Below are 12311 nucleotides of genomic sequence, written 5' to 3'. Positions count from 1 at the left end.
TTATGAAAATTAAGAAAACATTGAAGAAATATACCAGAGTGAAGGAGACAGGACAGGACAATTAAAGGCAGTTCATGAATCATGTTGCAATAAAAGGACATTATTGGAAAATTGGCAAGACTTGAAGTGAGGTCTGATCGTAGTGATGTTATCAGATGAATTAATTTCTGGTTTTGATGGTTGTTATCTAGTTATGGAGGAAACTTCCCTTGTTTGTAGGAAATAAACACCTAAGTGTTTATAGGGGACTGGACATTATATTGGCAACTTTCTCTCACAGCAGAGGAAAAAAAAAGTACCTTGTACTCTGCTGTACCTAGAAGTTTTCTGTAACTTGGAGATTGTCCTCCTCTAGAAAGTTAAAAACAGCAACTACCTCTGCTGAGGGATAGACTTCTTCTTCTGTTGGTGGTTTTCAGGTGGCCAGTACTTAAAGGGAGAAACATTTTGTCTTGCTATACAAATGCTATTAAGAGGAGCCTCTATAATCAGTCCTGTTTTGTGAATTATTTATGGAAATGCAGGTATTCTAGAAAGTTTACATACAAAAATGTGCCTTTTGGCTGTGTAGGTGTTTGTATATGTGTGTGTGTTTTGATCTTATAGATATTGTGTTAGTTTTTGAAGGTAGCAGTTTGTACCTTTTAATGTTACACTTGAATTACTTGAAAAGGGTCCATTTGTTTTTATTTCTCGGTTCACATTTCATAGATAAAGGATATAGTTTAATATTTTATAATGGGCAGTAAGTTTTCTTTTAAATAGTTATTGACAGTAATTTTAACATTGCTGTGAATGACAATAAGAACAATATCTATTTATTGAGCATTCCAGGTATTGAGTATTAGAGCATTAGTATAAATGCTTTTAGTCTATTTTTATCTTTGGTAAAATGGGGACAAAAGTCCCTTTTTCTCATAGTGTTGTGAGGGTTGTATGTGGTAATGCATTGTAAAGTGCTTCAAAAAGTACCCGGCTTATAGGTGCTTAATAAATGTTTGCTAATTTATTATTATAATTATGAGTATTATAATTATCATAATTATTTTCTTTATTTGAATTATTTAATTTAATCCTAACAGCTCTTGAAGTAGGTGTATTCTTTTCTGTGTTTTACAGATGAGAAAACTAAAGTTCTGTGAGGATTAATAATTTCCTTAAGATAAGTCTAGTAAATGACAGAGTGAGGGATTCTCAAACCATGTTTATCTGACTTCAAAGCCCATACTTAAATAATTGCTTCTGTGTAATGTTTTTTATTTCCTCTTAAACCAAACTTTTAGAAATAGTTAGCATTAGAATTTCAAGTGCTTTATATTTCAACTTGTTAACTGAAAATGAAATATTTAATTTATATGTATAGTAATGCATATAACATGTAACACCAGTGCTTTATTAAGAATGTGGAAGACTGTTAGAAGTATGGACAGAATTACACATTTAACTTTAAAAAGGTAGCATTTATCTTTTTCTTACTGAAAGCAAATATTAAAAGGCAGAAGTTCTTCTCTCATCAATCATACTGTGTTTTTATTAAGAATTAATAACAAGTGATATTTGAATCTTTAAAAAAAACTTATTTAATTTAGCTCAGATGAAGAAATTTATTGGTGTCCTAAAAGCCACCTGGAAGATAACTTTTTTGTGGTGTTGGATGGTATTCATCATATTGATCTCTTGAAACTCTTAGCTTTTGTGATGGTATTGCACCACCTTGGTTCTCCTTTGACTTTTCCCGCTGTCTGTATCATTTGCTAAGCAGATTCTCAGTCGTGACTTGTGATCATAAACTTCTTTATTCTTGGTGTTTGTTCTCTGTGTCTTTCATCTCTTGAACCTTATACTGTCTCCAACTTCACCTTTGTTCATGGCTTTATTTTCAGTGTCTCAGCTGCATCACTGTCCAGTATCTCTTTCTAAATCCCTAATAGTTACACCCCACTATATCTTTAAACTCACGATACGTAAAATCTTACTCATTATATTTCCACCAGCACCTTCTAGGAGTGTGGGGGTAGGTTATGGGGAAAGGGCTTTTCCGCTTTAAGTTATTTCTATTAATAAGTTCTATCTTGCAGAGCTCTTACCTTACTTTTTTGTTTGTTTGTTTGTTTTTGTAGAGATAAGGTCTCACTTTGTCACTCAGGCTGGAGTGACAAGGTGAGCACACTACAATTATAGCTCACTGCAGCCTTGAACTCCTGGGTTCAAGGATCCTCCCACCTCAGTCTTTTGAGTAGCCAGGACTGTAGGCGCATACCACCACGCTTGGCTAATTAAAACTTTTTTTTTTTTGGTAGAGACAGGGTCTCACTGTTGCCCAGGCTGGTCTCAAACTCCTGGGCTCAAGCGATCCTCCTGCCTTGGCCTCCCAAAGTGCTGGGATTACAGGCATGAGCCAGCATACCCAGCCTCTTCTCTTACTTTTAATGCTTATTCAAAGGAGTAGTATCTCTCAGATTGACTTCATTGTTCCTCTTTGCTACCACGACCAGGGCTTCTATAGCTCATGCTTCATTGTTTAGAACTTGATATTTTATTTTTATATATATATATTATATTGTGTTACTCTATGTTAGTCTCATCTCTTTAACTGTATTAAACAGTTTTTAGCAAGTTCATGGAGTTTTTACTGCTCTTATGTTACATGCAGTGTTGGTACATACTACGTACTCAATACTTTCTGATTAATCAAAAATTATAGATCACTTACAGTTTGCTTACCTGGCAGAGGAACAAAAAGGAGAGATTTTCTTTGCTATTCAAGAGATCTTGTTCTTCAATTTTTATTGTGGAGAATGGGAAGGGATAACAAATTCCATTCCAGTTTCTGCATATATTCTAAAGGATAGAAATAAGAATAAAGTTAGGAGTAAGAGACTGGGAGTGGTGGCTCATGCCTGTAATCCCAGCACTTTGGGAGGCTGAGATGGGTGGATCACCTGAGGTCAGGAGTTCAAAACCGGCCCGGCCAATATGGTGAAACCCCATCTCTACTAAAAATACAAAAATTAGCCAGGCATGGTGGTGAGTGCCTGTAATCCCAGCTACTTGGGAGGCTTAGGTAGGAGAATCACTTGAACTCAGGAGGCAGAGGTTGCAGTGAGCAGAGATCACGCCACTGCACTCCAGCCTGGGCAACAGAGTGAGACTTTGTCTCAAAACAACAACAGCAGCAGCAATAAACCAAAATAAATAAATAAGATTAGGTGTAAGAGATTATTTTCATGAAAAATTAAATGGAACATGCAACATAATTTTTCTGGGTGTGAATAAATATGTTCAATTACATATCTGATATTAAGTTCTGCGACATAACCAAATTTATCAAGTCTTTTGTGTTGAAAATGTAGGAATTAAAAAAAATACATTTCTCTAGGTAGCCAAGCTATTTCAGCTAAGTTCTGCCTTTTTGTGAATAGTTACTGAAATGTTAAAACACATTATTCAGTAACTCCTTATTATAAATAAAGATCTAAGGATGGTTATTTGTAGAAAAGGCATTTAACATACTAGTAAATCTGATAATTAGATAACTGATATACTGCTAACATATTTTACTCTTATTTTTTGAGCTAGCCTTTTAAAGATCGCTGTGAATGGTTCTATGAACATCTGCATTCAGGACAGCCAGATTCAGACATGGTACATAGGCCAGTGAATGAAAATGATATCCTGCTGGTTCACAGAGGTATGCTTAACAAAGAAGCTGATGTATGTGTGAACCACAAAGTGCTTGTTATTGTAAGTTTTAATATGTAAAATTAACCAATGCTACATATTTAGATTCTATTTTTAGGAGTAGCTGTGAAGTTGTGTCAAAAGCAAATTGTGCAAAGCTAAAGCAAGGGATTGCTGTACGGTTCCATGGAGAAGAAGGCATGGTGGGTATAAAAGATGATGATGTAGAAATCACTGTATGTAAAGAAAGATTGAAATGCCTTTTGAATAAAGTTTAATGTTCAGTTGATAAAGGAAGAAACTATATTTAAATTTTATTTAGAAAAAAATTTCCCAGTATAACATATTTCTGTTGATGCTTAATTTTATTTCTTGAATTCAGGGTCAAGGTGTTGTGCGTGAATGGTTTGATATTCTGTCCAATGAGATAGTCAATCCTGATTATGCATTGTTTACCCAGTCAGCTGATGGTAAGTTGTACGGTCTAGTTGACTTTTTCTGCAGCTTGTCACATTTTTCACACTATTTCAGTACATTTTATTTTTGATTTCCACAGCAGACCTGTGAGCTAGGTGGGATATTCTTATTTTATAGATGAGAAAACTGAAATTCAGAGTTTTTATCTGCATTCACACAGTTAATAAGTAGTAGAATCATAAGTGGAACCTGACTCAGTCTAACCTTTTTTCCTCTTAACAGTTGGTTCCCAGATGCTTATCTCAAGGACTAGTGTTGGCCCCAAGGAGGTTTCTTATCAGTCCTTTATAAAATAAAACTAAATTTGCTCAATTTAAGGATTATCCTTTAGTCTACTTTTTTTGAGTTAGATTTTTCATTTTATTAAAATTAATGGTGCTTGTAGATGGCCTTAAACAAATACAAGTCCCTATTTGGAAAAATAAAAATTTGCTAACTCTATTTGAGTTTCCAAGTTTTAAAATATATTGGTTAGGAAAACCAAAGTCTAGAAATCATGATGTAAAATTTCAACTCTTAATCTATTTATATATACTAACTTTATTTTCAGTCATTTTAAGAGATCAAGACCTGGCTACTATAAAGCTCTTATTTAACCATATACAACAGATAATTAACCCTCCTTGTTGAAATGGTGCTTGTGACCTATAGAGTTGTAATTTGCTATTGTAGACTAAATGGAAATAGTTATCTCATTTGTGTGAGGCATATTTGAGAGCTCTCTAACTTAATAAAGACATATTCCAAGTGAAGGTGGGATTTCAGTTTTCAAATGCTTTGCACAGTCGCTCGTTTTTCCTGAAAATCTTTTCTTTCCCCAAATGTTTACATTCTTTTATCAGGAGAGAATACTTCATTAATGGTAGCTTCTGATTGCTTCCAACCAAACTAACAGCAAATCCCTATTTGATAAGAAGGATGATTTTAAGGGAGGCATGTGGGAGCGGGCTGCAACAGAGCTAGGCTGCTGCAGGCATTCATCCCTGTGATGGGCTTCTTGGATACACTTTTTGAGTATTTGCAATTGCATAGGAACATGGAACTGCCTGCTTTAACTTGGTAACCTTTGATTCTTTGCTCTGAGGTGAATTTGGTGTCTTTGTGAATGACAAGTTCAATGAACCCCTGAGTTTAATTATTTAGGCCTAATCTTTGAAGCTAGATCTAGCATTATATTTTAGACTTACTTCTTCTCTTTATATCCTTTATTCTAAGTCTACTTAGCTTAATATCTGAAAAACAGATTTGGTGTGGAATCATTAGTTGAGGTACTTCCTTAATGTTATAGATTTGTAGCAGAGCAAATGTTGAAGTACATAGACCCATAAAGTTGTTGTTTTTTTTTTTTTTTTCCTTTGAGACAGAATCTCACTCTGTCACCCAGGCTGGAGGGCAGTGGCGCAATCTTGGATCACTGCAGCCTTGACCTCCTGGGCTCAAGGAACTGTCTCACCTCAGCCTCCCGAGTAGCTGGTATGGCTAAGGTGGGAGGATCACCTGAGCTGGGAGACCAGTCATGGTGCCTAGCTAGTTTTTGTGTTTTGTAATTTCTCTATTCTTTTTGTGGAGATGAGGTTTCACGATGCTGCCCAGACTGGCCTCAAACTCCTGAGCTCATGCTATCTACCCGCCTCGGATTACAGGTGTAAGCCACTATGTCTGGCCAGACATTTTGATTTATGTCTTTTGTAAGCCATATCGGTCTCCTCTTTGGGGTCATAGTATTAATAAATTAAAATCAAGCTGAAATATTTTCACGCTCTTAGGTTTAGTTGACAAAGAGAATTACATATAGGAATCAAGAATTTCTAAATGTGGCAAATGTTTGGGTAGACCTGCTATCTATAATAATTTTTTTAAAAACTTGTTTTCTAATGAAATTAAGATGCTTACAGTAGTGAAATAGTGTAGTTGTTATGAATTTGTCATTTGGGTTTATACATGGTGAGAATCTTGACTGCTGTTCTTTTGATATGATCTTGGGGCCAGTAAACTTAATTTTCTGAACTTTCGTGTCCTCATTTAAAAATGGTGATACCTGGCTGGGTACGGTGGCTCACGCTTGTAATCCGAGCACTTTGAGAGGCCGAGGTGGGCAGATGACAAGGTCAAGAGATTGAGACCATCCTGGTCAACATGGTAAAACGCCGTCTCTAACTAAAAATACAAAAATTAACTGTGCATAGTGGCATGTGCTTGTAGTCCCAGCTACTTGGTAGGGTGAGGCAGGAGAATTGCTTGAACCCAGGAGGCGGAGGTTGTAGTGAGCCGAGGTTGCGCCACTGCATTCCAGCCTGGTGACGCGGCGAGACTCCGTCTCAAAAAAAAAAAAAAAAAAAAGATGATAACCTGTGTTTTGTAATGTGGTAAGAATTCAGTTAGCTAATATGTGAAAATGCTTTGTCGGTGCCTGGCATATAGAAAGTATAAATATTATATGCTATTATTATCATTACATGAAAATGATATTATTGTATACTAGGATTTTTCTGAGAGCATGAAAACAGTTGGGGGAGTAACAGCTATATATATGTTTTTTGAACTTAAAATTTATCATAAACTTTTAATTCTATTTAGAATTTTCTTACTCCTTTTCTGAAGATTTTCTCCCTATATGTTTCCTTTTTTAAAAAAAAAGTCTCCTTATCCTTTTTAAGTATCTAGATTTCTCAGAAAGTAATTAGAGAGGGAATTAAACACAGAGCTAGGGGAGGAAAATAGAGTCATCAAAAATCTTTGTAGCCCTAATCATTCATTGTTTTAACAGGTAAAAAATATTTGTGGTTATTCTCAGAATATTATATTTTTGGGATTATGATTATATTTGTCTTTGAAGTCTGCCTTTATCTCACAAAGCTTTGCTTTGGCTTTTAATATCAAGTCTTGCTTCATGACAGGGAATTATTCTCCAAAGGTCCTTAACAGTGAATGATGAGACTCACATGACTTACTAATACCATAGGCTTCCAAATTTGTACCTTAATATCTAAATAAACTAGTCAGCAGTTTAACCTGGTGTCAGCACTGAGAAATCAAAGATCAATGAAACACAGAGTGAATTATTGTCAAAATGACTAAACATTTAACTTTCCAGCACATTTCTACCTTTTATTTTTCTTTGATGCTATTTCATTAGGTTTATCAGTTACTTCTTTTAGCCCAGGCATTTACAATAGTAGTATGTAGCATGAGCTCATTATGTCTTTGTTGAATGAATGAGTGAATTTGTAATATGAATTAGTGGCCATCACGGAAAAATAGGAAAAATAGGAAAAGAAAGTTATTTAAAGTTGAGGTTTTGGCATTAGGTTTTAACTTTTAACTAGTAGTATTTTTTTTTGAGACTTTTCTTTTTTTATGGTGGTGAAATACACATAAAGTTTACCATTTATATTGTTTGAAAGTGTACAATTCAGTGGCATTTAAGTACATTTAGTGTTGTGCAACCATCGGGCACTATCTATTTTCAGAGCTTTTTCATCACCCCAAGCAGAAATTCTGTACCCATCAAGCAGTCTCTCCCATATCCCCTTTCCTCAGCCTGAGGTAACTACTAATCTACTTTACTTATCTATAAATTTGCCTATTCTAGATGTTTTATAAAAGTGGATTCATATTCCATTGCATTGGATTTTCATTGTAATTGGTAACTATTGCCCCGCATGTTTACTTTCACCTCAGAGGTAATTGTTAGAAAGACTTGGTTACCTTGTGGACTGAGGTGATTTTCTAATCATTGTTAACAGGCATCAAGTTCGTTGACTAGGCCTGTCACTTAACAGTTGTACATTTACAATTTTTAGTTATTCTCATAGCGTTCTACTCCTGAAGAAGCAAAAAATACTTACTGCACTGGCACATACAGATGAATGGGATAATGTCTGTCCTAGCGAACAGCCTATTGCCATACTGCCTAGGAAACTGTGTATATGTGCTTGTGTGTGTGTGTGTGTGTGTGTGTGTGTGTGCAATCCTCTGCTGTATTATTTCCGGAGTGTCTCTAATGATCATGCAACTAATTTCAGTCAAAAGTACTCTAAAATTTTCTCTCTGGTGTAGATTACTGTGATAAATATGTGTGAATTAATGGTTATCTATACTTACAATTCTACTTACCACCTGTTATATATTCCACAAAGAACATTTCTCTGGAAGTTTGTACACAATGTCACCTTAGCTTTGCTGAAGTTGTATGTGAATTAGTTTATCTGCATTGAAGTGATCTTTCTTCTGCATATAGATTCTTAATAATATATTATTTTGTATTTATTTCAATAGGAACAACTTTTCAGCCTAATAGCAACTCTTACGTAAATCCTGATCACTTGAACTATTTTCGGTTTGCTGGGCAGATCTTGGGATTAGCATTGAACCATAGGCAGCTGGTCAATATTTACTTCACACGATCCTTCTACAAGCACATTCTTGGTATGGCTCTATTATTATTTCTGTAGACATTTATTTATATTGTTTTCCTTTCAGTTTGAGGAAAACTAGATAAGCAGTAGCATTTTGGATGAGATAATTTTTATTTTGATTGGAGACCATCTATATATGTAAGGCATTTGAGGTTTGAAGGAGAAAAAAAAATGACGTACCTTTTTTTTTTCCAAACACTTTCAGCTAAGTTAGGTTTTTTTTTAATTTTAGTGTGTGTATGTTTATGCTAAGAATACATTTCAATATGAATATACTTAAGATAATTGGCACTTTTGAAGTTTATAATAACTTCCTGAATAGCTATTTCAAAGAAATATTACATTGTAACAATGTGAAAGAAACACAGGCTTAATTTAACAGACTTTCAAATTCAGGAATCCATTTAAAATATGCTGTGAATAGGATTATATTATATTTTGCAGTTTTGCAGAATATCTGTAGAGGGCAGTATTTTACCATTAAATAGATAAGGGAAGGCAGAAACAGACTATAACTGTTGTATGTTTGCATTTTTTAGGTATTCCTGTAAATTACCAAGATGTGGCATCCATTGATCCAGAATATGCCAAAAATTTGCAATGGATTTTAGATAATGATATAAGTGATCTGGGTCTAGAGCTAACTTTTTCTGTTGAGACTGATGTATTTGGAGCAATGGAAGAGGTGCCTTTGAAACCTGGGGGTGGGAGTATTCTTGTGACACAAAATAACAAAGTGAGTATTTCAGTTTTTACCTTAACCATTGTTTGTAACTTGGCTCTGATAGTTTGCTAGTTACTCTAAATTCTTCTGGCGCTTGTAGAAAAACTACAGTATCATAACAGATAAAACATTTAAGTTAATAAAACCATCAAATGTTAGATTTTGAATTAGAAAGGATTATTTTGATAATTGTGCTAGCTGTGCTGAGGTGGTTCCTAAAAAAGTCTAGAGCACTTCAGCTGATAATATAAATTGGGCATATGCATTTTGAGAAATTTGATTAGAAATGTAAACTTAAATGAAGATAATATTTGCAAAAATTGCTCTTTCATGTTTTTAAAGTGTGATATTAAATAATTCTAATAGAGAAAAGAAATGCCAGTGTTTAAGCTTTCCACATACTTTTGGGATCCAGTAATTTTGTTCGACCTTTTGATATTTTTTTGACTTTATAACTTGATTATTTATTTATTGAGATGAAGTCTCACTCTGTCGCCCAGGCTGGAGTGCAGTGGTGTGATCTCGGCTCACTGCAACCTCTGCCTCCTGGGTTCAAGCGATTCTCCTGCCTTGGCCTCCTCAGTAGCTGGGATTATGGGGGTGCACCACCATGCCCAGATAATTTTTGTATTTTTAGTATAGACGGGGTTTCACCATGTTGGCCAGGCTGGTCTCAAACTCCTGACCCCAGGTGATCCACCTGCCTCAACCTCTCAAAGTGCTGGGATTACAGGTATGAGCCACCACGCCTGGCCTTCTTTTTATTTATTATTACATCTCCTCTATACGTTTTATTTAAAAATCTTTGCATGTGTTTTAAATTTCACTGTTCAAAGTCATAATATGACTTTAAGATTTAATACGGTTTGATGTTTTAATATGTTACATGGGATATTTGGAATTAGAAAATATCGTATAATTTCTAGTTCTGTTGCTTACAAGTAGCAACTTCTGGTTAAACAATGCTGAACTCCCCTTTTTTAAGCTGAATTATAATTCCAAGACATCTTCAGAATCAATTAGCTATAAGAAACAATGTTCACTGAGCCATTTTTAAAACTATAGATTTAGTAAAATGTGGATTATTTTAAAAAGGGTTATGTTTAACAATTCTTCGAATTCAGTTTTCTGTAGAGTTGGGATAATAGTACCTCCCATACAGAATTGTTATTAGCATTTTGTAAAATGAAAAACACAGCACAAAAATTAGTTGTATTGGGTAGTTTTCTATAAAAATAGGTTCTTAGTTTCAGATATATAAAGGGAATTAGAAACTTATTAGCAAGCTACGTAATTTTACCTTTTGAAACTTAAGATACTATAGTATACAAAAAAAATGAGATTGAATTCTTGGAAATAAAGTCAGGAGCTGAGTTCTTTCACATTCATACTTAGAAATTTTAAATTCTACTCTCTCATTTTACACGAAATGACACTAGGCCTAAAGAATTAGTGGCAAAACTGGGGCCAAAACCCAAGCCTCCTAATTTCAAGTCTAATGTTCTTCATACTGTATGCAAAATTAGTTGTGTTGAGGAAGAACTTACTTGATTTTTAATGTAAATCATGTTAAGCTGTAGAAGATTACAATAGTGAAACACTTAAATTAATTTTTAAACCTATATGATTTGCCAGTGAATGAAAATATTTTTAGAATCTTTTTTTAGATTGTTCACCTTGTAGCATGTTTATTTTTTTTATTTTATTTTATTTTTTTTGAGACGGAGTCTCGCTCTGTCGCCCAGACTGGAGTGCAGTGGCGCGATCTCGGCTCATTGCAAGCTCCGCCTCCCGGGTTCACGCCATTCTCCTGCCTCAGCCTCCGGAGTAGCTGGGACTACAGGCGCCCGCCACCACGCCTGGCTAATTTCTTTTTGTATTTTTAGTAGAGACGGGGTTTCACCGTGTTAGCCAGGATGGTCTCGATCTCCTGACCTTGTGATCCGCCCGCCTCGGCCTCCCAAAGTGCTGGGATTACAGGCTTGAGCCACCGCGCCCGGCCTTAGCATGTTTATTTTTTTATTTTACACTGGAGACCTACCCTCCGTTAAGGGTAATGAAGTCACAGAATCTTTATTAAGCAAATGATTGTCTTTGATAAGAGAACTATAAACATGATTCTTATCTGTGAATACTATATCTGGGTGAGATTTGTCACTCCTTTCAGTTATATTTTATATGACAAAGTAGAAAGATCCAGTAACAATGATATTCCAGTGCTTTGGGAGGCAGAGGGATTGCTTGGGGCCAGGAGTTCCAGACAAGCCTGGGCAACATAGTGAGACCTCGTCTCTACAAAAAATAAAAAAAATTAGCCAGGCTTAGTTTTATGTGACTACAGTCCTAGCTATTCTGAAGGCTGAGGTGGGAGGATCACTTGAGCCCTGGAGCTCCAGGCTACAATGAGCCAAGATGACACCACTGCCCTCCAGCCTGAGTAACAGAGCAAGATCCTGTCTCTTAAAAAAGAAAAAAAATGTTTGTATGAGGTATATCTATATTTATACTTGCATCTCCTAGCAGCACCCCCTCTTACCGTGACATGATTTTTGTTTAGATTTTTAAAATATTGTTAATTTTTTTATATTTGTGTATTTTAATGAAATCTAGAAAGAAGGAAAATATTGACTAAATAAGAATAAGAATATGCTCACATTCCTCAATGTGAGCCTTCACATTCCTCAATATACCCTTCATTGTGCATCTCACCAGAGGCGGGAATACTATTTTAATATTAAAGAGCTTGAAACTTTAGTTTCTCAGTTTAATACTTTATATATTTACATTTTGTTTAATTGCTTGTGATTAGAGGCTAACTTTTTAAAATAATTAGGAGTGTTAATAGCAGGGTCTTGATTATTAATGTTATACATTCTCAGCTTTCATTTTTTTGGTATAAACATTTCTTGCAATAAATTGAGCCTCTTTTTTCTAATGTTACCAGTATAGTAATTGTGTATCAAATTATTGAGGTTTCAACATATAGTGCTTATTTAATAAGCAACCTGATT

At 34.9% G+C, this 12311-nt stretch overlaps 1 protein-coding gene across 9 annotated transcripts in view; it reads left to right on the top strand.

Annotated features, from left to right (window-relative positions):
* HACE1 (HECT domain and ankyrin repeat containing E3 ubiquitin protein ligase 1) overlaps window positions 1-12311 on the top strand; it is a 127800-nt gene that overhangs the window by 76017 nt on the left and 39472 nt on the right. For 8 of the 9 annotated variants that reach the window (XM_050786701.1, XM_050786698.1, XM_050786700.1 and 5 more), the window contains 5 exons: window positions 3580-3691; window positions 3787-3884; window positions 4064-4151; window positions 8437-8586; window positions 9116-9312. In XM_050786701.1, coding sequence (XP_050642658.1) covers window positions 3580-3691; window positions 3787-3884; window positions 4064-4151; window positions 8437-8586; window positions 9116-9312 — 645 coding nt within the window. Of the gene's footprint in view, window positions 1-3579; window positions 3745-3786; window positions 3885-4063; window positions 4152-8436; window positions 8587-9115; window positions 9313-12311 lie in introns of all 9 variants that reach the window. The other variant, XM_050786697.1, reaches the window with a different exon arrangement.

The sequence above is a fragment of the Macaca thibetana genome, chromosome 4 (assembly GCF_024542745.1).
Source record: "Macaca thibetana thibetana isolate TM-01 chromosome 4, ASM2454274v1, whole genome shotgun sequence".
Classification (NCBI taxonomy): Eukaryota; Metazoa; Chordata; class Mammalia; order Primates; family Cercopithecidae; genus Macaca; species Macaca thibetana.
Note: the sequence above shows the minus strand (reverse complement) of the source record. Positions and strands in the feature narration are given on the sequence as shown.